Source organism: Micrasema longulum, unplaced genomic scaffold, assembly GCF_059751315.1.
Source record: "Micrasema longulum isolate JH-2025_06_02 unplaced genomic scaffold, ASM5975131v1 h1tg000341l, whole genome shotgun sequence".
Taxonomy (NCBI): domain Eukaryota; kingdom Metazoa; phylum Arthropoda; class Insecta; order Trichoptera; family Brachycentridae; genus Micrasema; species Micrasema longulum.
The window spans coordinates 137236-165074 of NW_028277544.1; the positions used below are offsets into that span (position 1 = coordinate 137236).

The 27839-nt window shown below is 32.0% G+C and overlaps 1 protein-coding gene across 5 annotated transcripts in view; it reads right to left on the bottom strand.

The window, feature by feature from the left end:
• Positions 1 to 27839, bottom strand: part of LOC148282291 (adenylate cyclase type 1-like) — a 338437-nt gene that overhangs the window by 39751 nt on the left and 270847 nt on the right. For all 5 annotated transcript variants that reach the window (XM_088225291.1, XM_088225290.1, XM_088225293.1 and 2 more), the window contains exon 4: positions 25442 to 26034. In XM_088225291.1, coding sequence (XP_088081417.1) covers positions 25442 to 25996 — 555 coding nt within the window. In that variant the 5' untranslated portion in view covers positions 25997 to 26034. The remainder of the gene's footprint in view (positions 1 to 25441; positions 26035 to 27839) is intronic.

Consider the following 27839-nt stretch of genomic DNA (forward strand, 5'->3'; position numbering starts at 1 on the left):
CAGTATGTACCTTTAGCTGCAATACTCATAAGCACAGCAGGAAGCCCAGTGGACAAAAAACCAGATGACCAAGAATGAAGGGGTCTTTTTGAGCATCATAGCTAGTCGATTTCATAGGAATTATTGAATGTACCGTACATATACACATCTGTACCTACGCTTAACAGATTCGTTAGAAGTTCTGCCATCAAAAAATTCTTACCACCCATTTTATCAGACATTTACATGAATTAGATTATATGTATACGAATTAAATAAAGCGATCGGAAGACTTTGCTGGAGCGGAACATATAATATCGTTAAAAATTCACCATTAGGGTAAAAACAGCTGTCGAAAATATATTTTGTGAATATTTACAAATTACAATATTTTTAGTAATGTCCCAATGCCTGCAGGGGTGGATTTGGCCCCCTAGGAAGGTATCTAAAATTATATATATATTTTCTTTTCATTATTGACTTTTTTATTCATTTCACAAAAATATCGAAAACTTAACACAAATGGTAACAAGTGATGTGAAATATTTCGTCGGCCTCGTGGTGTAACGGTCAGTGCGTTTGCCAACCATGCGAGAGGTCTCGGGTTCGATTCCCGACATGGTTGATATGAACTATTTATTTGAAAGGGTGTTTTTACACTAGAATATTTCATAGTCCCTGAACTGGTGCCTGAAGCGCAAGACTGATCATCTCAACTTTATGTAACAAAAATAATCCAGATACGCTGCGAATGGTAAACCAATGCAGCGCCCTATGCATCATTAGGTGCGGATAGGGAATGATGATGATAATGAGCTAAAATAAAACGATTATGCCCCTCAGAAAAAATAAGCTTATTTATTGAAAATTCGTGATGGAAACTTATTTTTTATTTTTATATATTTATTTCTCGCATAGCACTGACCCCCACCACTAAGAATAAGAACATATATATATTTATTTGATTGATACCCTTAACATAATCGAAATGAGATAAAATCCCTATTTTTTATTTAGTATCGTTATACTGCGTCAAGTGTATTGATTTTCTCATTATTATTAATATCATTCGTTTTATTTTTACAGTGAAACGTTTTTTTTTTAACTAAAACATTTTCAAAGATGATCATAAAGGGGGGAAAGAGAGATATGCAAAAAGGGGTTATTAGTATTCTATGAATAAACAATTTATTAGAGTACGTGCTCAGTATTCCGCTTTGTCGACTTATTCTTGAAATAATAAGCCGAGAGAAATATCTGTCTTTAGTCTGTACCGGCTGCACCAAGCCTAAGCGGTCTTTGTGGTTTTATTCTCATTGCTGCTGGGGAGAAAACGGGGTTGGAAAATTAATCGAGACAATAAAAACCTTTTCGAAAAATGTTACCCGATAAAAGAACGCGTAAGAGCAAATCACGAATACAACGCCAACGTCCCAATCGAAAAATTATAAACGCAAAAGTTTATTACTCAGCAAAAATATAACGAGATGTGAATTTAATGGTGATTTTCTTATTGAAAAAACGTGTGCTATTGATGTATACGAGGTTTGATAAAAAAAACGGAATATTAGAATTTCGAATTCAAATACGTAATTTTATTTTATAAGGTAATTCAACAAAGATACATACTAGAAAACATAAAATTTTAAGTTATTCGTCGATACAATTTCACATGCATAATATATATCTTCAATTATAGAATTACACAAAATAGATGGAATAATATTTATTTTTTATTTTTTTTAATATATTTTTTAATTTCTTATACAGTATACAATACAAATAAGTTGGACATGTGTACTTATTAACTAAGATATTATTCGCAGAAGTTTGGAGAGTATCATGAAAAATGACAGTTTTGTTATTTCGGCAGTAGGTATATATTATATTTCCGACACATGCGGGCTATAGGTGTGTGGTATGTAGCATTACTTGAAAATACAGGCAGTTCAAATATGTCCCGATGTCTGAGTGTTCTTAATCCCGCATTTATTTGTATTTTATAGAGAAATTTTACACCGAAAACAAGGCAGCGCGCGGCGGTCCGTCGGGGAATCAAAATGAAAAAGAGTTGGAAGTCGCTCGTAGTTTAAATTTGAACGGAGGCGGGGGTTGTAAATTTGGGACTTATATAAAGGGTACTTTGAGAACTTTTTTTTAATAGACTATCCAGTTAATATGATTTTGATATAGCGGACTCCATCCACGAGGAATACTCAAGATTACTATCGGCCATTGACGGGTCGGTTTTTAACAAACAAACTAGTAAGACGTGTTTTGGTGTGATGGGCGAATTTTTAAGATTATTTCGGAGCGAAAATGACGGATACCCGCTCACGCTTCGCGGCTTGTTCGCGACTTTTAGACAAAAAAGAACAAGAGCGCATTGATGCACCAGCCACCGTATCCACCGAACTTGGTCCTCTAGAACTCTTTTCTGTGCCCAAAGATGAAAAGGACTATAAAACGATGACGTTTCGCGACCATAGGACCGAATCGCTGACGGAACTGAAGGTCAGATTTTTTAAATATACACAAATTCCGTGAAATATACAGAAATTGTATCGAACCGTGTTAAAAATCCTTTTAATTCTTATGTTAAAAATAAACTTTGAAAGATTGTTTGGAAATACCGAAAAGGTGACTGTTACCAACCCGGCCAAAGTGGCGAACTGTAAATGATCGATGGCATCAAAATTTTATGACCCAATTAAGTCACATTATGCACACGAATTATAGCGTCGCCATTGTGATGCAGTGTACCCGATTCGGCCCCTTTTGAGAGCTTATTCATGTGAAATGTGATAAATATATACATACATTACGTAGATATACCTATACACGTCAGAAAAGTTAATATATAACTAGTATTTTTATACAACAAAGAAATACACATAAAAACATTACTGATCCAGTAATCTTTAACAACTTTATAAGCATACAAGCAAGCATCGTACCCATATTCGCACCTATAAGGCACCGCTGATACGAAGGAACAGAAACGTTTGGAAGAGACCTTTATTCAGCAGTGGAGAGAATAAGATTGAAGAAGAAGATGATGATATGTTAGATGAATGTGAATCACTTAGTTTTACGTCAGGGTCAATTAGTTTTACGTATTTAAATGGGAAGTTAAAATTTATCTTCTTTTTAAACATAAAATATATCTCACTTCTGTTCAATGTACTTCATAGTCCTAACGCTCCTATATACCTGCGTAAAAAAATTCATCGCTTATCAGTTCATGGTTTACCTCTTCGTTCTATTACTCAAGGCACTCTCTTAATACCCATGCACAATTCCTCTTCCTTCTCTAACTCATATAGTATCCATGCGGCTCGACTGTGGAATCATCTCCCATCCACCATCAAAGATGTTACTACATTATCTCTGTTTAAATCACGTCTGAAGAAACATCTCCTTTCTCTTCCTTAATCTCACCTCCTTTTCTTTTTCCTCTCTTTTCCTTTTTCCCGTTGAGTTTTTATTTAAGGTAATTTATAAACAAATACGTTTATTTGGGTTTTTAATATATCTTTAGCTTTTTAAATCTTTATTTTCTATTGAATATGTTCTGTAACTTGCAATAAAAAAAATAAACTTTTATTTTATTGGTTGATTGGAAGAAATTGCCATTTGGCAATTAGCCCGCCAATGTACAGATAACATTATGTACAAAAAGTTAAATAAATAAATAAATAGAAATAAAAAATAGATAACTACAAAGTAAAGTTAAGTTTTCTGTATGAAAAATAGAATATGTATATAATTAATTCATTTTTTTTATTTAACTAACGAAATACTTGTGTTGCTCTGTAAAAAAACAATGGTTTATTTTATCAGTTGTATGTCACAAAACAAACTAAACTAAAACATGTTTTATTAACACTCCTACCATTATAAAACAAAGAAACGAAATTTAAGTTTATTAAGTCAATCTCTTTCCAATTTGCTTTTATAATTTATTCCAACAATCTATATTCTTTATTTATTACGGCCATGTAAAAATCTGACGTAAAGACGCCATCTTTAACGACAACGAGGAACGCTTTAAAATTCAAAATTTAATACATTTCCTTTAGATGCTCGTATGTTTACGATTTTTTTTTCTAAGCATGTTCAATGTCAGGTTACCGACGAAGATACATTAATACACATATACACATATTCGTACATAAATATCGATGTTAGTTTGTACCGTATCGATATGTATCGATGAAAATAGCGTTTATAATCGCGGCCCAGGGGTGGTTAAAAATTGCACCGTAAAACGAAATGTAAAATAAATATTTCACGTCGACAGTAAATTGAGTGAATCGGATAGAGATGAAAATATTCTGTTTTGTTTAAATATGACTCGGAATTCGTAATTATAAATAGCCGCGCTAAAGATTTTGTACTTCGTTTTATTTTATAGGGTAATTCAAGAAATTAATATACATACTAGAAAACATACAATTAGCAAGTATTTGTCGATGCAATTTTACATGCATACATATCTTTAATTCTTGAATGACTCAAAATAGATGGAATTACATATTTTCTCTTTTATATTAATTAAAATTTCTTGTACAATAATATTTTTTATTTATTTATGTTTTCATATAAAAACATATTACAAAAAAATAATAACGTATCCCTAACTCTTTGAGTAGGTAGGTATTTTCTAAAAGATTATTCGCAAAAGTTGGGAGAGAATCATGAAATATGTCGATTTTGTTATTTCGGCAGTATATGTTATATTCCCGACACATGCGAGCCAAAGGTGTGTGTTATATTGCATTGCTTGAAAACAAAGGCAGTTTAAATATGTCGAGATGTCTGAGTTTTGTCAAACCCGCATTTATTTGTATTTTATTAAAGAGGTTGGTATCTACTTAAAGTTTAGTGTTCTGAATATACATTTTACATCAAAAACAACGCGGCGTTTTGTCAGTGTCAAAATAAAAAGAGTTAGAATACTACAAAATAGAGCAATGAGAATTATACTGAAAAAAAGCAAATATAATAGTGTTGAAAAAATGAGAAAACAATTGAACTGGATAGGAATAAAGAAAAGACTATTGTATAATGTATTTGTATTTATATATAAAGTGTTTAATAATCTCATGCCAAAGTATTTTATAAGTGAAATTATATTAAATAGAAATGTACATAAATATAGGACAAGAAATAGAAATAGGATAAGACTACCACTTAAGAAAAAAACAAAATCACAAAATAGCTTAATGTATAAAGAGTTAAAACTATATGATGAGATGCCTGAAAGTATGAAGAATGAAAGAAAACTTACGGATTTAAAAAAAAATGTTATGTTTATTGTAATAATGTAGTTATGTAAGAAATATTTAATAAGTATTTGTTATAATTGTAAATATATTAGTTAATATACAATGTAATATTAACTAACTTAAGTAAATAAATTTTAAAAAAAGAAGTTGCTCATAATTTTTAATTGAACGTGGGTTAGAAATTAGGGATTTTTATATAAAAGATACGTTAAGAACTTTTTTTGAAAAGATTCTATCGACTTTTTATGATTTTGATATTGCAGACTCCATAGACATGAGGTTTACTCAAGATTACTGCGAATCAAACTCATACATACATGTACATAATATGTATACGAGTTTCATTTTAGTCATATGCGTCAATTTTTAGCGCGATCTGTCATGTTTTGTAGTTTGTGACAACTGTGTAAACAAATCGATCTTTGGTTTTGACTTAACTTCATAGAAATGAGAAAAAGTCAAGATGACGACATCTATCGAAAGTAAAACTGATCATGTACAATAATAGTACATGTTTAAAATAATGCTTCAGTTTAAGTTCAAATTCTTCTTATTATAAAATTGTACGGAAAGCCTATTGCTACTATACATGACATAATATTTATTATAAATAATACATAAGGCGTTAAAAACACGCTAATTATTTTCTTTATTAATATCTTAGTCGGAGAAAAAAATGCTGTTTTGGCTGAAGTTCTAAGATACAAAATTTACACACTGCACCAACAGCGCGTTGTACAAAAAACATTTGTCGTCGTGATTTATGTTAGCGTCAAATAAATTAATATTAATTGATGATATGACTCTTCTGTACTTACAAAAAAGTGCAAGTTATTACTTAGTACAATAAACCACAATAAGAAAAACTTATTGTACAAAGGCATTATGCAATACGTTTATTTTATACTCAAAGAAATAAAAGAAACTGAAATCCTAACAAGATTCCATATTGATGATATGAGCCCATTACATATGAAAAGAACCAACTGACAAAATGGTCAAACTTTTGTATTTAAACTCTGTGATATTTCAGATAAAAAATATACTCAAACATTTTCTATACCTAAAATATAATTACATATTTTTTGACCGGCAGATAACGCCTCTCGTAATATTGACTAGTTGTAATATATACTATAAATATATAAGTATAGGTAAATAAGTTTTTTTTAACAAAAAACGAAAATCGTGGTACTAACCATGCAAAGAAACATGCATACCTACTACTTCGAAATATTGGCGAGTAACTAACAACTAGCATTGACTTAGAGATTAGTCACAAAAAAGGTAATGATTTCATTATTTTATCAATAACATGATTTATAGTACAAAATCATAATTTTGCTGGCCAAAACTATTAATTCATATCCTTTCCTCGATCTATCCTCATAATACTTACCTTTGTTATTCCTAACAATTTGTAAATCTAAAAATACCGTGAACAAAAATAAACGATCACTTCTTCTCCTACGTTCGACATCTCATAAGTCATCAGTTATAAAAATGCTTCTTCTTCTTCTTGCGGTGCCTTATCAGGTCCCCCCGACGTTGGCGATCACTACAGCGAAAGCATTTCGATCCTGCGCTACTCTTATATTCCGCAGCCAGGACAACTGCTTATTGGACATGGTCGCTATAGTAATTCCTGGGAAAAGATGACCAGAGTGATTTCCCGTTGCCTTCTCTGGTGGATTTTTCTGTCGGGGTTACCTTCCCTTAGCTTAGCATTGGCTCTGGGCATGTTTATATATTTATTCATTCATTCATCCATTTTATCATTTGTGCACTTTTTTGTACACTTTACGTTAATTAATATATTAGATGTTTATATTAATAAAGTATGTTTTTTCTAAAAAGTGTCATATATTTAAAAAAATTAATAGTTTATTATTTTATTTTGTTATGCATTTTTGTTTCTTTTTAAAATTATTTTGTACACTCTCCAAACACAAGAGCCTGACTCTTTTTTGACAAATTCAACCAGAATTATTCCATTTTTTATTTCTGTAAATATTATTTTCATGTTAAATAAATGTTATCTAATAAAAAATAATAAAATAAATAAACAGGTGAACTGAAAGACTATTCGTGTGAATGTGCAGAAACAAACGCGGACGAGGCGAACAAAGGCAACGACGCGACGTGCAGCGTAGAATCCACAGGATCTGTATGGGGCTGTTTAGATAACAAAGGACGACCTTTTATTACTGTCACCATGTAGCTATTGTTCAGCGCTTTATATTCTCACTCTAACATTACACAAAATAACTCATAAAAGCGATTAACATAAATAATATGCTTTTGATTAATACTCCGTACCTAGACAGTATATTTATATTTTGATTACAAACTCCTCACATGCTTCGGACACCGGCATCTCTCTAACTCGACCCGCTTATAGTCCACAGAGAAGCCTGGAGGTGATTTGTGATTGATTTTATTCGATAGATACCCTTATAGGTAACTAGGTGCACAGTTACCAGTAAGCTAATTTTAAACATGCCATTGAATGGCTACCGCACCCGTCACACGTCGAGCTCTCTATTTCATGTGCCAGCAGTTCGTACGAACTATGCCCAGAACTCTCCACTTATACGTTTAGCTCGTGAGTATAATTGGAACTTTTCCCTTATTGATCCGTTTGGGTGCAACAAATTGATATTTAAAATGCTCGTTTTAAAACACACATTTTTCTCTTATACTTGATCGTTTCTATAATAAAATCTTATTTTATATCTAATTCTTCGTATTTTATATATTTTTGACACTTGTGCAGTAATTTTTACACACATGTCCCCCCTTATTCCATTATAACACCCACTCACCCACCCTCTCACCCACTCTCTCACACGCTTACACTCACCTAACACACAAACATGTATTGTACGAGTATTTCATGTCTTTCTGTGGATATCTGTCATTGGTTTTATTCTCTGTATATTTTATTTGCTATATTTTTTTTTACATGTATTACTTACTGTTGATATCCCCAATAAATAAATAAAAAAATATATTTCGTTATGAAAACCGATAAAAAAGTTAGTATAAACATAAACTATTCGCTACGTGGTCTAATGGTTAGCGCTTTTGCATATCATGCAAAAGGTTTCGGGTTCAATTCTTGGCATGGTTGATATGAAATACGTCATTAAATATATGTTTTAACACTAGAATATTTCATAGGCTCACGGCTGGTACCTGAAGCATAAAACTGATTATCTTACCTTCGTGTAACAAAAACGGTCAAGATACACTACTATTGGTGTACAAATGCAGTGCCATATGCACCATTACAGGATTATGTATGAAATGAATAAACATGAAATGTAAGTTTGTCTCTTTCAAAGCAGGTTTCGGACACAAAGGGAAAAATTTTATTCGTTCAGATTTGATAATAAATTAATATGAAATAATTTATTATTATTTAGAAAAAAAATAGTTTTTTTTTTATTATTTAGAGAAAAAAAAATGCACAACTACAATTTAAACATTTAGATTGTTATAAAAAAATTCTAAACTTATTGTTTGTTTAATTATTTCAAACATTTCTTTTTAATCTTTACGCATTCCTCGCCGGGCAAACACGTGTCAATTATAACATTAAAATTTAATCATAAATTTATTAAACCAAATAAAAAATAATTATTACTAAAATGTATTAAAAATTTTACACTTATTTATTAAAGAAAACGACAAAAAAAGGAAAAATATTCATAGAACGTGAATATTGTGTAGTGGGCAATTAGTAATTCTATTTAGTCCGTCGTGAGATACCTCCACATCGACTAATTATATCTACTAACCTTTGATGAAAAAAGAAATAAAATATTTAAAAAAACAGGTAAATTAATTAAATTAAATAAAAAAGAGTTATTTTCTGTTCGTCCTGTGCTTAAGGGAAATTAAAAAAAAAAATTGTAGATGTGAAAAATCAACATTTATTTCAAAAGCAATCAACTGTGAATTATATTAAAGAGTTTAATTCTGCTCACGAAACAAAACATTTATGTTCCAATCAAAAGCTCCCACGTACCAAGAGTTTAATTACAGAAAACATAAATATGTCATTCAATCGGCTTGGTAATATTACGAAGGTACTATTTCTGGTGTTAAGCGGTAAACAACAACCCTCGATTTGCTTGATTTAATTAACAAAAATATATTTTAATTTCCACAAATTAATTATTAATTAAATGTCCAGCGAATTGAACAAAGTATGTAATATAATTGATTATTGCAATATTTTTTAAAAGCTAATTCATATAAAATATTTTTTGACAGTAATGGAACTTGAAAAGTTTTTTGGAAGAACGGTATCTAAAAAATTAACTGAATTAACATAAAAAATAACGCAAATATCGTAAAAACGAGTCGACCGAAATTTTAAATTCTGTAAAAGAACAATATGTAAATAGTTCAAGAGGAAAAAAATATGTTGATAATTTTTTTATTTCTTGTTTTTGTTAATTTATATGTAAAATTATGATTTATATATATAACGAATATTGGTATTTTCGTATTTTACAGTATTTTTTCCCTACACTTGATAAATTTACCATTTCAAGTCGACGTGACGCTAAAGTAAGATAAGATAAAAAATATATTTGCCGAGAGATTCACTAACAAAATTGAGAATTTGATTCTAATGTTATTCACATTATTAAATAAAAATAAAATTAATACTTAACCATCAACGAAATGAGGAAGCTCAATGTTTTAAAAAAAAAAATTGTTTGTAGACTATTAAACTAAGCACAAGAATATTTTTTTATAAATTTCATGTATCATAAGCACTATGATTTCGCAAAGTTTTGTATTTCTGAAATTAATCCGCGTGAGACGTCTCAAGTTCTCTTCCGCTTCTTCTCGGTCAGTTCTGCCGATTGGTCCGTTGACGGTAAGTAAACTGGAAATCTACAACAACTCTCTTATCATGGGTTGATTTATATGAACTAGTGACTTCGTTCAAAGCAGTTCGTTTTTATTGAAAATAATAAATTTCTTACATTTTCAAGAAACATTGCATGATAATTTAATGCTCTTATTTTCACCGCGCGTAAGAAAACATTTTTGTATCCGATTCCCCGTAGAGCTAAAGTTCCTCATTTAATTTATTATATAAATAAAACACGAGTGATACTTTAATCCACAAATTTGGAATATCCAGTGACCGGTTTCATCGCTTTCGCGACATCTTCGAGACTGGTATCTTTATTAAAAAGTTAAATGTATTTATATAGAACAGAGGTAAGGATACATGTCACTGGATATTCCAAATTTGTGGATTAAAGTATCACTCGTGTTTTATTTATAAAATAAATTACAATGAACTTCCATCAAGAATTTTCACTTACAAACTTAAATGTTCCTCATTTAGTTTCAAATTGTCAAGAATGTAACTAGAAGACCTTTTCTGTTTGAGTAACATAGAACTTATGAGAGTTGAACTCGAATTAAAGTGTCGTTTTCGCACAATATTCAATAAGTGTTTGTGTGTACGATTCAAAATTTTAATTTTTTAATTTCATTATTTTAAGCCAATCGACAGGCTTGCGAGGCCCTTGTGTATGTAACTGTCCGGTTAAATCACGGGGTGTGTAGAAATTGGTACGAAACATTTCCATGTCCTTGCGTAATCCATTTCATCCCCTAACTGACGGGAAATTTATATTTTTAATCTTTCACGAGAGTTAAACAGCCGTCCTTTGTAATTTATTAAAAGGTCACATTCATATGTGCGTACAGCGTACTGCTGTTACAGGGTTCGCACAAAACCAGACACGTTTGGAGCAAGTAATTTAAAAAGTAGGATAAATTATCTGATTAAAAGACATGTTTAACTAAATTAAGTATTAACATATAACAACAGCGATGAAGAACATTTAAGAGAAGGTAATATAGAAGTCTAGGCATCTACAGGGCTTATGACCTGTCATTGGCTGATTTTAGTAGCCATTTTACACACTGTGTAACATTCACTATTCTCCCCATATTTGAACATCTATATTTCTTCAATTCTTCTATATTATTCTATATTACCTTCTCTTAAATGTTCTTCATCGCTGTTGTAATATGTTCATGTTAAGAGCTCCCCAGGGAGTTGAATCCAGTCCTTGTCTATTAAAATTTGGACAAACTCAAAATATTGTAAATCAAGTATTTCGACTAAAAATTAAGGAAACGCTGAACTTAAGCGTATTAGGAGAGTTAAATTAACACGTAATTGAACATATCATATTATACAGGTATATAAGTCGCTGTAATAGTCAGCACGTTTGCCTACCATGCAAGGGTATCGGGTTCGATTCCCGGCATGGTTGATACGAAATATTGATTTAAAAGGGTGTTCTTACGCTAGAACATTTCATAGTCCCCGGACTGGTACCTGAAGCGTAAGACTGATCATCTTACCTTCCTGTAACAAACATGATTAAGATTCGCTGCAAATTGGCGTAACAATACAGTGCCCTATGCACCATTAGGTGCCAAAAAGGAATGATGATATATAATTATGGTTTTTACTCTTCTTTATCCAGAATCCTCAGGGTAGCTAGCAATTATTGGTAATAATTTTTGTTTATGCTATCATTGAAAAATATTCTAATATCATCTTGTTATTTCCATATTAATAGGGTATTTTTATAAATCGGCAAATAAGGACGAAAACACATTAAATACCTTAAGCGGCTTGTTACGATTCTAATTACGGAATAAGCAAAAAGGCTATCATCCAGAAATTTCGGGTTTAAAAACCAGCACATACAAAACGCCTGACAGTTGCCTTCACGTCACTATGACGTCACATGTCATGCCCGCCGAGTGCGTTTCTATCAAACATTTTTTTAAAAGGAATAACCCGCTAAGCCTCTATTTCGAGGCTTGTCAGCAGGTGGGATAGAGGGGATATGGAAGGAGGCAATAAAAAATACACCACAACACCCAGACCAATTGCGAAAAAAATCTTTCTTGGATTTTTTCCTTGCAACTGGCGAGAATCGAACCCGCGACGCCATTTTCACAGTTGGCCGTCTAACCAACTGCGCCACGGCGCCTGTAAAATTGTGTACAAGTATAGAGCGGTAACGTAATACTTGCCGTTTGTGCCATAGGGCGCGAAACGTCTTGTTTTTAAGTAATTAAAAATATACGTATTTTAAATTATTGTAGAAAATATGCACAACGTCGCGCGGAAATAATAATAATAATAATAATATTAAAAATAGTAATAATAAAAGAACGCCAAAAAACCCTATTTATGCAAGTTTTCTTTATTTATTTATTTAACTTTTTGTACATAATGTTATTTGTACATTGGCGGGCTTATTGCCAAATGGCAATTTCTTCCAACCAACCAATAAATTATTAATTAATACGAGGGTTCCTACTTAAGTTTTAAAAGAAAAGTAAATATTTGTGTTCTTATAATTTACCAAAATATCTCAATTTTGGGGGCCATTTTAAACTCGCATTAGAAAATGGAAACACTTAAAAAAGTGCTTTTTGTTTTTATATGTCAAATTTACTGGTTTTAAAACTTTTTACATTGCAGGTAAATAAAAAATGAAAAATGATACACTTGATTTGAAAAACAATGAAAAGTTTATTTCAGGATGCCATGGCATTGATACCAACTACATATATAATCATTGTGGAAAATAGTAAAGGACTGCTTTCTTGTCTTTGGTTAGGAAGACATCTCCGCAGTCGTTAGGGGAAATTTTATTATAAGATCTAAGCATCCTGAGTTGAGGTAAAAATAAATATTTTGTCTGAGAAAGGCATAGTCTTGAGAATAATCGTATCAACGTGAGATTCACTCGATTCTAAATACGTAAGCAGTAAGCCTTAAAGTAATTTTATAATAAAATTATTATTTAATATTCGTTTCGTACATTTAAAGAGCTTTTTCAAAGTAATATTTACGTACGGCAATAAAATTTGAACTACGCCCCTGGGAGAGTGCGAGATTACGTTTGTATTTACCATTTACCGAATGGACCATTTCACACGTATCGCCCAAATCCACACACAACGGTGAAATAACATAGGGTGGATTGATATTTACAGTATAATAATTATTTTTTATTATATTTATTTATTAAATGCCAGGTCAACGCAATAACTAGTCCACCACGACGCCCACTAATCTCTAGTGACCGACCGAAATAAGGTTATCAGCCGAAACCGAAACCGAATTATTTTTATTGCCTTATACTTGTTTTTTATTCTTTACTATTATATCATTATTGCTCCTATTTCTTATATTTCTTACTATAGTATTAAGTGAGTTTCTGGAAAAAATATCTCAATTATCATTTCAATTATGTTTTTATATGTATATTCTTTTTCTGTTGATTTCAATAATACTCTTATTTTGTTTTTTTTTTAGACTACTATATTTCAATGATACTCTAATTTTGTTTTTTTAATACTACTATATTTTACTATTATTTTGTTGATTTTAATGATACCATTATTTTGTATATGTGATTATGTGTGATTCTTAATTTATATAATTTATATTTTAAAAATTATTTCTGATTATATTTTTTGCATTGTATTCTTTGGAATTTTATTATTTATTACGTTTACCTTTTTTTTCTGGATTTATTATTTATTTTAACCAATTATAAAAAGGGTGCCTAATACATTTGGCCAAGGCTGTATCTCTCCCCGATGACGCTACAGCCCATATCGAGCTTTGGTTTCCTGCAACTTTCGCCTCCAACTGCGTCTATCCTCAACCGCCGTGGCGGCGGAGACGGCGCGCCGACTTCCTGTTCGCCCACCCGGAGAAGCTGCGCTATATCCTCTCACTTCGTCCGCCCATCTCAGCCTGGATCTTCCTACTGATCTCCTTTCACCCGGGTGTCCGCTCGTTATAGGGACGCGTGAATCAGGCATTCGCTGTACATGTCCGGCCCATCTTTATCTAAGCAATTTCATGTGTCGATATGCTTGTGGCCTGGGGTGCTATTCTGAATCTTCTCTAACCCCTAGAGAGTGATAATTTTAGAATTTTAAATTTTTGCATGCGTTTACACTTTGGTTTCTATGGCCACACTAATGATTAAACGTCAAATAAATATGAACACGCGAAATGAAACATGATGATTTTCATTTAGCCCATTATTGCGACCTTAAGCATTACCCAAAACACTAATTAGGTTGAATTGACCAAACCATATTCGTTTTATTCCGTTTTTTAAACAGTTTATACACCATTTGACGTTAAATCCATATAATATGAAGATGCAATAAAAACTAACATCGAAAAATTGTATGTAACATTGTACTGTACTATAAGGGATAATAGATTTTAAAAAATCAATGTATATATTGCATATTATATTATTTTTTCTATGTAAATGTGATTTTTTCTTGAAATGCCAAATTAAGATATAATTATTATCATTTCTCTGTCAGTTTTAACGCCTCACACCCATATGCCAATGAAGTTCGTAAAATAGTTTTATTTATACCACCCTAATTCTACCGCGCTGTGTGTGTTTGGACAGTGCGTATGAAATGGGCCAATGCATTTACCGTATTTACCAAAGTCTGTATTCATGAATTGTGTACATCGTACCTATCGGGGAATTTATTTTGAACTGAATCAAGTATTATATTACACTGCGAAACCCCATTTAATACAGGATTTAATTGACGATACGCGTGTATTTTCAACATTTATAACAGCAACTTTTATAGAGATTTGTTTTATTTAGGCGTATTCTTAATGATAATAATTTTATAACCGAGTTTTCAAATATAATTATAATGTAATATTAAAATAAAAAAGTTGATTTATTTTGTAAACTTTAATTTTACTTATTTTTTTAAAAATTATCTTTTATCCAGAATACATTGGTATGGACATAAGTTCGAAAAAATATTGGATATTTTCAATACCAACTCTGTTAATACATTTAAATGTAATCTCACTCGTTATTTTTTAGAAAAGGAATGAATTTATGTAAAAATATATTATTAAATTTAACTTTGTTTTCTTGGATACGTATTTTTGTTTATTTCTTTATATATAAATTATACTTTTGTGGATTTATTGCCAAATTCCAACTGATAAAATAAAGGTGTTATTAAGATTATTCAAGCTTTCGTATTGATCCAAAAAACGTATTAATGTAGCATTGTTTTTTCTTTTTCATTATTACCTATCTAAATACTAGCCACTTTATGTTTATGTTAAATTATTCTTAATTTTACTTTGTTATATTTATATTTAGAGCATAATATTTTCTCACTTTGATTACTATCTTTTATTTGTCATCTTGGATATTTGAGGTGTCTTTTTGACTATTTTGTAGGTTTTTTAAAAAATATATTTTACTTCAACTATTTTACAATATTTGAGTTTGTCCAAATGTTTGTAGACAAAATATTGGATTTCACCCCCTCGGGAGTCATTAAGATTAACAAATTACAACAGGGATGGAGAATGCCATAAAAAAGGGAATATGGATGTTCAAATATTGGCAGAATGGTGAATGTTACACAGTGTGTAAAGTGGCCACTTAAACCAGCCGATGACAGGTCATAAGCCCTGTAAATGCCTAGACTTCCATATTCCCTTTTTTAAGGTATTCTTCATCCCTGTTGTATTTGTTAATTGTAACTAATTTGTTTAGTTTTAATTATTCAGTTGAATTATATAGTTATACTTCATATCATATATTACATAATAAATTGTTCACTGCTGTGATTATTTTTGTAAAACTTTTTATTGTAAAAGGTTCCTTGAACCTTTAATATAAAAATATAAAAAAAATATCGCTTACATGTCCGCATCGTAAGCATCGGACAGATCGTATCAAATAGATTTTAAAATTCTTTGTATAGTTAGTAATATATATGTGCAAAAGACTAAGAAATTATTCCACGTATTTTTTCAAGCTTTGAGGTATTTTAACAACGGATCAATTTGAAGACGGTTTATTATGCTTTGATTCAGTCAATTATTCAATCTGCAATAGTTAGATGGGGAGGGACTTTTAACGCTTATCATAGACCCTTAAATGTTCTACTTTTTTTATTATTAAAATAATACTATATAAACCATCCTTATCCTCAGCTACCGAACTGTTCAAGGAATCAAATGTTTTAAGAGTGGAGGATATCTACGGAAAGTGTTGTATGCTCCAGGTGCATAAGGAGAGCCTCCCATCGGATCGTATTACGGGAAGGTTAAGAACAGGATGCCTCGCCCTAAAAAGAATTAAAAATACTTCTGCCAAACATCATTATACTTGTATAGGACGGAAGCTTTTCAATAATTTACCACGAAATCTACGGAAAGAAATAAATTACGGAAAATTCAAGGATAAATGAAAGAAAAGCTTCATTAACCGTATTTTGAAAATAAAGATGTTTATATATATGTGCCGTTGTATATCAATTTATTGATTTTGTGTTTTTGTTTATTTTTTTATAAGTGTCACATTTTCTCAATTTTTTAATTTTTTATTTATTGCATTATTTTGATTTGCATTTTTGTTTCATTTTAATATAAACTTGCCAAACACAAGAGCCAGACTCTTTTTTGGCAAGTTCAACCTTAAGTGTTCCATTTTTGATTGTATGTATTGTTTTTTATACTAATAAAGGTTTTTTAATATATTTTTTTTTTAATAGGTGTGTTCTGATCCATAGCGGACGGACCGCACTTGTATGACTAAGTTTGTAAAGAAATCTAAAATCAGTTTGATACTATCCGTCCGATGCGGACATAGGAGCGCTTACCTTTAATCGTAACTATATTTGAATTTTCATTTTTCACATAAATTTTCATTTAATCTTTTGTATTTACAATTTATGATTTGTTTATCTGAGCTATTTGTCTGTTTCATCAGGGGGATAAAGTTTACAGTTATATGTGTGAAATATAATAAGAATCCTGGACAAGCGTTTTCGACTCGATGATCACTATCAGGTAAAAATCCTGAAAAAGCAAAGCGAGTTGAGGATATGTCCTGTATATGTACATTCGAATTTCATAGTCCCTGGACTGGTGTAAGACTAAGACTAAACGTAAGACAGATCACCTTACCACCATCTATTTATTTATTTCGGATAATTTTTAAAGCGCCATTTTTGTGGAAAATCACCTTAAGGGCGCTGTACAATAAACATCCCAATACCTTCTGCAGTTACAGAGCGCATACACACTAATTTCTTTTGTGTTAGTAGGCACCCTGTTTCTTTAAATAGATTTACGTACAAAGTCCATTTTTAAGATATGTTTATTTTATTCACAATATATATATTCATCTAACATTTATTGAAACACAAATCCCAAAAAAAAAACTAAAACTATATTATAACGAAAACAATACTATATCATACAGTTACATAAAACTAGAAACGCACTATTAAAAAATAAAGGAGACGAATAAGTTTATTGGACAAAAATATGGGATCCAGGTTGATTACAGATATAAGGAATTTATTGAGTTTTATTAATATTTTTTTAGTTTATTGGTAAAGATATCTAATTTACAATCAAAATCATTCAGATCCTGATTTTCGTTCCTTAGTTCATTATTGGAAAACGTTCTGTCATTTACACATAAGCAAAGTTTTAGTTTTTAGAGATTTGAATCTCAATAATTGCTATATTGAATCAAATAAATAAATATTTAATATAATATTGTAAAACAACGTATTCCAGATCGGCACTAGGTCGGAGGCACAGGTGGCTAGAGCGGGATACAAGAGTTTCCGGGCCAGTAGACCGGAAGGATATCCGGCCAGGATCAAAGCTACTTCGATAATAATAAAATCGTGTTATTTGAACACATCATGTTCGAGCGACAGGCGATCCGGACAAGGCTAAAGATATTTTAATTAGAAGGCAGAGCGCTCCTGAAATCTCGGCCTATGGCAATAATAATCGATATAAAAAGCGTTACTTATTATTGAATATTAACCTTATATAAACACAGATTCAAGTTAAAACATGTGAAGAAAATATATTCCCTTAATTGTGATTTTTCATTTAATTATTTTTGATTTACAAAGAAGAACAATTGCGAAAAGTTCCCTTATAAGGCTAAACAAGAAATTGTTCGCTTTTATAAAAAAATAAAATAATAATACGTAGACTCAAAACGGTGTTTAATTTGATTTTTTGAAACTAAGCATATAATTACTTTAACCCAAAAGTCAGTAGGAATAGGGCGTTTATTACCCGGTAAGAACTTCCATATTACATCAGTAGCGATTCGTGAAACACGCGCAACCCTCGAGACACTGCGGGCGAGGGCAATATGAAGAAGTGAGGGAAATTAATTATATTTTTCAACATTTCGCTAGCGTGCTAATGAAATTTAAAAAGCGTGACATAGTAAATGCTATTGTCAAAGCTAATGCTAATATTTAAAGATAGGAAGGTTACAAATTCCGAAAATATGATAACTTCTTTTGTGTTTTTTCCCCTGAAATTGGTAGAATTAATTTTTCTTGAATTTTTGGAATTTTGCCTTGGGATTATCATTTTCTCAGAAACAAACAGAGGCTTTAACAGTTCTTTGTATCATTTTTCACCCTCGGAGTCTGAAAAAAGATGAGCAATTAATTTTTCAGTCTTCACATCCATTTCCCAGATTGCTTTTTTTTTTTTTTGCACCACAACAGGTCAGGAGGCCTAATTACAGTAGTGAATTACATCACAGAACACCCAGGCTTGAGAAAAATCACATTGAATTTTTGTGTTTTCATCGGGAATCAAACCATGAACCTTCCGTGTGTGAGTCGAGCATCTTGACCACTACACCACGGAGGCCGCCTTAACTACTACAATACTATCTGCTAAATAACATTTACTTTATTATGTTATTCTGTAAGCGGGAGGATAAAGAATACAGTTCAGCGTACGAGATATAACCGGAACCCTGGACGAGTGTTTTCGACTCGATGGCTATTTTCAGGTTAAAATCCTGAAAAAGCAAATCGAGTGGAGATATGTCCGCTTCGTAGTGTACCCGTTGGCGCCTTTGCCTACCGAGCTTGAAGTCGTCCGGGATCGATTCCAGGCAAGATCGACGCGATAAGGAAATGACGTTGATGAGTTAACACTAGTAGCTACAAATTTTAAAAACTCAAAGTGAAAAGAGCAGTAATAAAAGTAGAGTTCAATTAAATCAAAATCGCAAAAATGAAATATATTTTTTTAATAGAACCTCGTTTATTAACAAAAAAAAACATTCCTTTGTTGTATGAGCGAAACCGATAGGAAGACCCAAGGTCTTTTAAACGGTTTTCGGGTATGTGGAGAAAGTACTTTCACTAGTAGCTACTATTTTCGCTTACTTTTGAATTAATTAGCATTTCAAATATCATGTGTTAACTAACGCTAATTATATTTGATTACGAATCCTCAATGCTTGTGCTAATTATTTCGTCACAAGTCACTATCATGTAACATAGTGCGTGGGATCTTCATATTCATAATTTGATTTTCATTTCAGGACCACCTACTATCGTAGATCGATTCTATGAAATGAGATTCGCTACACTTGTCGAACACACAATCTAGTCAAATTATCTCAAAGTGACTCTTTGAAAATTAAGGATGTCAAGGCGTCCTTAATCAATTTTATCTTTAATATGAACTTTATTATTACATATTCCTATATAACAAATTAACTACACATCTTTGTTGACGTATTGAATTGACTTATTTTGGAGGATCGCAGGGTAAATGAGCGTTTTTTTAATAAAAAATACATATGTTAAATTGGATTGTTGCGATCTCTTGGATTTAATAAACATGCAAATACCAACACAACAACCACACAAAATGCGCTATATTATCATCACCTTTTTCCGAACAACTCATACCATTATTGTGTTCATATATTAACAAATTACAACAGGGATGGAGAATACCTTAAATAAGGGATGTGAAAGTCAAGGCATTTACATGGCTTATGACCTGTCATTGGCTGGTTTAAGTGGCCACTTTACACACTGTGTAACATTCACCATTTTGATATTGATATCTTTAACGATACATGAAATAAGTATAGGAAAACTTTAATGCAATTTATAAAAACAAATAGTCACTTATGTTAGTTATCTAAAATAATTTGTAATAACCTGTTAGTAATTATTTATTTATATATATATTAGAAAAGTCACATAAGCCAAATTACAAACAAGTATTCTACTTAAACACTAAGGATAAATCAAGCAAGCGAAGGAGTGCGGTATAGCTAAATACTCTATCGGTTCCTATATAGGCAATGCCTGTTCTAAGGAACCGATATGTTGCGGCAAAAATAATATCATCATACTTATTTGCAAAAGTGTATACGGATGTAATAAGTATCAATGTAATCTTTAAGTACGTATATATTAAAATAAGTATGTATATAATATAATAAATATGTGCATAATATATCAGGGTGTTCTTTAAACCCTGTCACATCCGAAACCACGATGATCAGTATGGGCAAGAAGACATATTAGCATATTTAAAAAAATATTTAGAACGAACAAATTTTGTTTAAAGAAAATATTTAAAAAAACAAATGGTTGCGTACTTCTTCAGGGGAGAAGCGAGGGGGGCGCCGCCGCGCGGTTGACGGTATTTCAGACTACCCCCTCCCATCCTCGTTTCTCCTATGCAGAAGTACGCAACCATTTGTTTTTTTTAATATTTTATTTTTGTAAATTTTATTCGTTCTAAAAAAATATTTTGATGTGCCAATATGTCTTCTCTCATACTGATCATCGTGGTTTTTGGATGTGACAGGGTTTAAAGAACACCCTGTATAAGTATGTTTATAACATATAGGTGCAAATTAAGTTATAAATGTTAACAAATTTTTTGACTCTTTGCTTCCCATGTCTATCAACCATTTGCCAATTTTTTTCCCAAAACATGTTCTACTTTCGTTTTTCCACATGTAAAGCACTAAGTTATAATAGGTTTGGTCTCGTAAAAATAAAAGATCTTTAAAACACCGCTACACGCGCTCTAGGCATCATTAAGTCATTCCTCACAGAACTTCGTGTGCATATTGTAATAACTTTTATAACAATCGTAGAATTCAATTAAGCTAGCCAATTTTAAAAAATTTACACTCATTTTTTCTCTTTATTTTTTTTATTATTTTTTTATTATTTTTTTACGCCCATAAGGCTTTTACATACATGAAAGTTTTACAAAATATAAGTATATAAACAACATCAAATTTAAAAAATACAATATAAAGCAACAAAAGATAGAACAGTGTTAAGAAGTAAAGTTGGTATAAAAAAAGAAGATGAGTATATAAACAACATAGATTAAAAAAAAAAAAAAAACTTTTTGTGCATGCTGTGTTTACACATAATTGATAAACAATATCTAAAATAACAATTTGTAATTATTATACCAATGTCAAATGTATTGTTTGTAAACCATAATAAATATATATTTTTTTTTTTAATGTCACAAAAAAAGGTTGAATTTAATCGACGAAGATCTACTAATTGTATGTTATTTTTAATGGGGTTGTAGTCCTTTGACCAGTGTCGCGGACTCCACTCTACCTCTACTTGATTCCCATTTTTTAATATTGAGTTATTTACAACTTATTGAAAATGTCCCCCAAAATTGAAATATTTGGGTAAATCGTATGAACGCGAATGTTTCTTTAAAAAATAAAAATAAATACAAATTAACACTAACGGTTAGGAAACGTCGATTTCAATCGATTACTATCTATTTAATTCCGAATCGTATTATTGTAAATATTACTAATTCACAACATGAACTTTATTCAATGTCGTCTCGTTTTAGAAAAATCTGTGTCTGTATGTCTAATGATTGCGAGTAAATTTGCTTTGAACGCGAAGGCTACAGAAGCATCAATGCTGGAAATTCGGTCTTACGAGGGGGTTGGGTTCCACACACCGCCACAGCAACTGCCTACCGCTCGCGGGCGACCGGCCAAATTGTCTTGGCAACTGAATTAACATTTAATTGCGATGTTCTTCTTAACGTAGAATTACTAGCGTAAAACTAACGAAGCAGTCGATAATTTATAGAAATAATAAATAACTCTGCCTCCTCCCGCGGTAAATCAACAACAAAATATACTCGAGGCTGAGTTATGACCGCGAGCTATTATAAATTTACGCGGAACGACTGATTATTTCATCGGCCGAATTAATTGAGGCAAATATTACGATTGCTTAATCTGTTTAGAGATACAGGACGTCAGTTCTACGTTAGATAGTGCCAAACACGAGTAATTTCTTTGCCGATAATATTTCGCAGGGCGCGTGGTGGGGTTTTCTTTTCACGCATAGAAACATATCTCTGGGGTCCTGAACGCAAAAGCGCGCGTGGAACGCGCATTTTTAACGCGCATTTTTAACGCGTATTTTTAACGCGTGTACACGCTAACCGAGCGATCTCTCCGCGCGCAATTCCGTTCAGAATACCAACCCTGGTTAGAAGTTCGTAATTAAGCACTCAACAAGGTGGAGAGTCGATGAATGGGAGGTGAGACTGAAGCGCCCCCCGCTGACCTTTCCCGGACATATTATGTGAGTAGGTAAGCTTTTCATGAGTCGGTAGAGTTTTCTTTTTATCGCGAGAACGATTTAGCCAAAGAGATACGGTAATTGTTACTGTGGAAATAATGCGATATGTCGTGTATGCTGTATATTATTATTATTATTATTATCATTTTATTTTTTTATAAGATAAATATTAGCGTTCTTATATTTTACTCAAATATTTGAATTTAGGTGGCCATTTTCAACGAGTTGTAAATAACTCACTATTAGAAAATGGAAATCAAGTTGGGGTAGAGTGGGGTTCGAACCTCGGACCTCTGATCCGTGAGTCCGCAACACTAGCCACGGGACCACAACCCGATTCTAAAAATAATAACAGTAATAATAACCGTTTTAAAATATTTACCTAATCCTACTTCCAATGCGTTTCTTACCTCATCTTGTAAGATGTCAAATAAAGTTTTAAGATTGGAGGATATCTACGGAAAGTGTTGTATGCTCCAGGAGCATAAGGAGAGCCTTCCATCGGACCGTATTACGGGAAGGTTAAGAATAGGATGCCTTGCTTCACAGAGAATTAAAACTACCACGGCCAAACATCATTATACTTACATAGGACGGAAGCTTTTCAATAATTTACCTCAAAATCTACGTCAAGAAACAAATTACGGAAAGTTTAAGGATAAATTAAAGAAAAGCTTCTTGACATAATTAACATCAACTGTATTTTGAAAATAAAGATATGTGTTTAATATGTGCCTGTGTTTATAAATTTATAAATTTTGTGTTTTTATTTTTAAAAATTTAGTGTTATTTTTTCTCAATTTTTCAAACTGTTTAATTTATTATTTATTTTAATATTTTGTTTTGCATTTTTTGTTTCTTTTTAATGTTATTTTGTAAACTTGCCAAACACAAGAGCCAGACTCTTTTTTAGCAAGTTCAACCTTAAGTGTTCCATTTTTTTACTGAATGTATTGTTTATTTATGCTAATAAAGGTTTTGATAAATGAAAAAAATAAAATAATAATAAGTACTTCTATTAGATATAACTTAATTTTTTATAATACATTATGTGCAAACACTATCTGCCTATTAAACAAAGACCTATAAAATCGGCAAGTACAAACCTTTACCAATGTACACCAGTAGGTTTTTTTTTTTTTTGCAACTTATTAATTCAATCACTTTTGCAATAGTTTTACCGAAGCCGACGCATCAAATGACAACGGGTACATTGAACCAAGGAAAAAAGCCTACGTGTGAATCAAAATGAAAAACGTAAATCATGAATACTGAAACTTCTCATGCTTTATACATATATGTAATTCAAATATATTCAATTAAAATTTTTTTAGCAGCGACGAGGTACAAAAAAATATTGTTTTAAAAAAATATTTGCGTTCTTATGATTTAGCGCAGAAGTTCCCAAACTTTTTTGTGTCGTAGACCCCTAGCCATGTTTTTCGGTTTTTGGTAGACCCCCTACTTCTACTTACCTGATATTGATTTTTCATAAATTTCTAACTGTAGTGAAGTTTAGTGTTAAAAACTTAAAGTTAAGTTTTACACATTTATTAATTGAATTTTAATTAAAACTACTCAAAATAAAATTTTGTATCTGTTATATAAAATAAACGTAACCTAAAATAAACTAAGCAATAAGTAAATGTTTTTAGTGGGAAGGATGAACCTGATGCTTTAATAATAAATTATCAACATTTAGCGTCAATTTTGTCACGTTTAATCTTAAATCTCCTCGGCCAATGATGTCCAGTCTGTTTCTTTTTTTCATTAGGAGATTGGTAACAGCGCTGAACCCCCTTTCCACTAGGTATGACGATGGAAAGGAAATTAAAAATTTGCTCGCTATATTCCATAATACAGGATAAGTAACGGGTATGTTTTTTTGCAGCCAGAAGTACAAAAGTACTATCAGTGTATGTTGAGATCCACTATCGTGGACCCCCATTTTCATTTCATGGACCGCCAAAATTTTTTTTCGTTGACATAGACCCCTTGTAGGTTGTCATAGACCCCTGGGGGTCGATATATACCACTTTGGGAATCACTGATTTAGCCAAATATTTCGATAAATAAACCTCAAGTCACGTTCAAGTCCACAATACTACCACGGGGCCATGTTCCGGTTCACTTTTGTTTTCTTAAAACTGCGTTTTTTTTTTCTTTTCTTTGTATTTTGAACAATTTATATAAAGTTTCGTATTAAAGGCTACCTATTCTCTCATATTCTTTATATGGAGCTAAATCCGATTTTGATAATATATTTACCCTAAAAACACTGCTCTTTGTTTCGTCCTATTCTCGAATACGCCTCTGCAATATGGTAGACGAAAAAGTATGGTCAACGAAAATCAGATCTGAATTATTTTGATTGTAAATTAAATACCTTTACTAAAAAACAAAACAATAAATATATTATAATAAACTCAATACATTCCTTATTTCTATAATCAACCTGGATTCCATAATGTTTGTCCAATATACTTATTTGTCTTTGATTTTTATTGTTGCTTTTTCAGTTTTACTGTAGGTGCATGATGTTTTCGTTCTAATTTTTGTTTAAAATGAACTTATAAAATAAAAATAAATCTAGGTGAAATAAAAATGTATTTTACCTGCTGCCAAGCCAGCTGCGGGAACTCCGTGGGCAGCAGCAGGAACACGGCGGCCAGGGTGTGCCCCACGGGCAGCGCGAGGCCCACCAGCGCCGCTAGCCAGCCGCGCAGGGGCAGCATGCCGTAGGCCACGAACACGGAGAAGACCACATGCCACGCGCCCTGCGCGCCCGCCGAGCCCCGCGCCGCGCCGCCTGCTGCCACACCCGCGGCGCAGAAGGCCGCGCCGCCCAGCACGGCACCGCGGCACGCCCACGCCAGGCGCGAGTCGCGCGCCGGCCGCGCGTGCACGAGCGCCAGCAGCGCCGCGCAGCCCGCGCAGTGCAGCGCGTAGTACACGTTCTGCACGGTTGGCGCGCGCGCGTAGGCGGCTCCCAGCGCGGCCAGCGCGCCCGCGATGAGCGCGAACAGCGCCAGCGCCGTGGACACGGAGGCGCGCTGCAGCTTGAGCGCGTAGCGGCGGTACAGTGCCTCCAGCTCGTCGTTCTCGAAGCGCTGCCGGTCCAGCAGCCGGCCCAACGTGCGCGAGCCCATCGCCTTCACCGCGTGGTCCATCGCGCTAAGGACCGCGCCCGCACCGCCACCGCAACATCCTAAAACATTGACAAATAAAACATTTTTATTAGTACAGACAGTGGCATACACTTAATTACAAATACATGGTAAATGAAAATATTTTTTTTAATTTTCACGGTTCACAAACGATAAACAATACGTACGACATTTCAATTTAATTTCAATTTATTTTTTTTTTTTAAATATTGGTACATTAATTAAACATTGATACATATGATACATACATACATTAAACATTGGTATATTAATCATAATTTGTCAAACTACTTGAAAGTACATAACGTATTCAAATCGCGAAATAATATATTTAATATTATTGACTGTTTTTACAATTTTCGTTCATATGTATTCTTATTTTCTGTATACAATATATGTAAAAACTGCCGTTTTTTCCCAAATAAAAAAATAAATATTAATATATATATAAATAATATTGATGATTTTTAAACTTTGGGGTTTCTTTAGTTATTATGAAATTATTCTTACGTAACATAGAAGAGATACATTCACATTTGAATTATTTAACTGCCTCGCATAAAATTGTATTTCGTGACATTGTCTTCTTTCTAAATGAGACACTGGTATTTTCATTTAAGCTGGTATTATTACGGCAAAGAAGGTTAATTATAACGAGAGAAAACTCCATTAAACATAATCATATCGATTTAGGAAGTACTTAAAAATAAAAAAATCATTACGTATTTTTTTAAATCGATAAAATCAAAACACTCCTTGTTTAGCAATAAAAAACCATTATTGGATAAATTAATATCTGAATAAAATCGACTGAACTTCAAAATAATATTTTGCGTTACAAGTTAATTTGATAGTCTAACACGATTTTATTTATTTATTACCCATAAACGCCCAGAGGGCTTTTACATGACTTATAAAATAAAAATTTAACAGTTTTATGGTAAGACAAGTTAATGTGGAGGTACTTGTATAATAAACAATAGTAAGAACAAGAATAAAAATTAAGTATCAAATGACATTACGCTTCATAGATGTAAACATAGTGGGCAGGGACATAATTAAATGTGTTGAAAAAATTTAACAGTTTTAGGGAAAAAAAATGAAGTTTACAGTAGGTATTATTAAAGAACAGATAAACAAAACAGAAAAAGTCGAAGTGATTTTTGCAGCATTTAAATAATGAAAAATATTTTGATTTTATCGCCGTAAGAATTTTTACCTCAAAAATTGACAATGGAAAACGAAACATCAATTTATCCATACTCGTTTCCAAACCGGTATAGTCTGACGATTGGAGATTTGTTATGAAAAAATATTATTCAGAACCCCAAAATGCATTATGTTGGTATAAAACACGAATACTATTACAAAAAACATAAACATAAACCTAACACAACACCAATTACGTAGACAACACAATATATAAAAAGGAAAAGGATTTTTAAGTCCAAGTAAGCAAAAAAACTTTTTCTTTTATTTATTTTTTATTTCATTATTATTGTAATGTTTTTTTTACATGTGGAATGATGCGGAGTGGCTTTTTAAAGGTACGTTTTTTTCTTCTTTTTGACATTGTATTTAGTAAGGTATAAAAAACTATAATTGGCCTATAGTTTTTTATTTATTTGTAAATATTGTATTTTTTTGTTAAAATGGCTGTTGTTTTCTTTTAATAAATAAACTAATTTCTGAACAGGACAACAAAATGTGACGAGAATATGTATCACACGTGACTCTATTTGTGTTGGTATCTCCATCGTTGTGAATAAGGAGAGTGGCTTATGGAGTGATGTGTGTAAAATGTGGTGATTATTTTATATGTATAGTAGATTTAGTATTCTTTGTC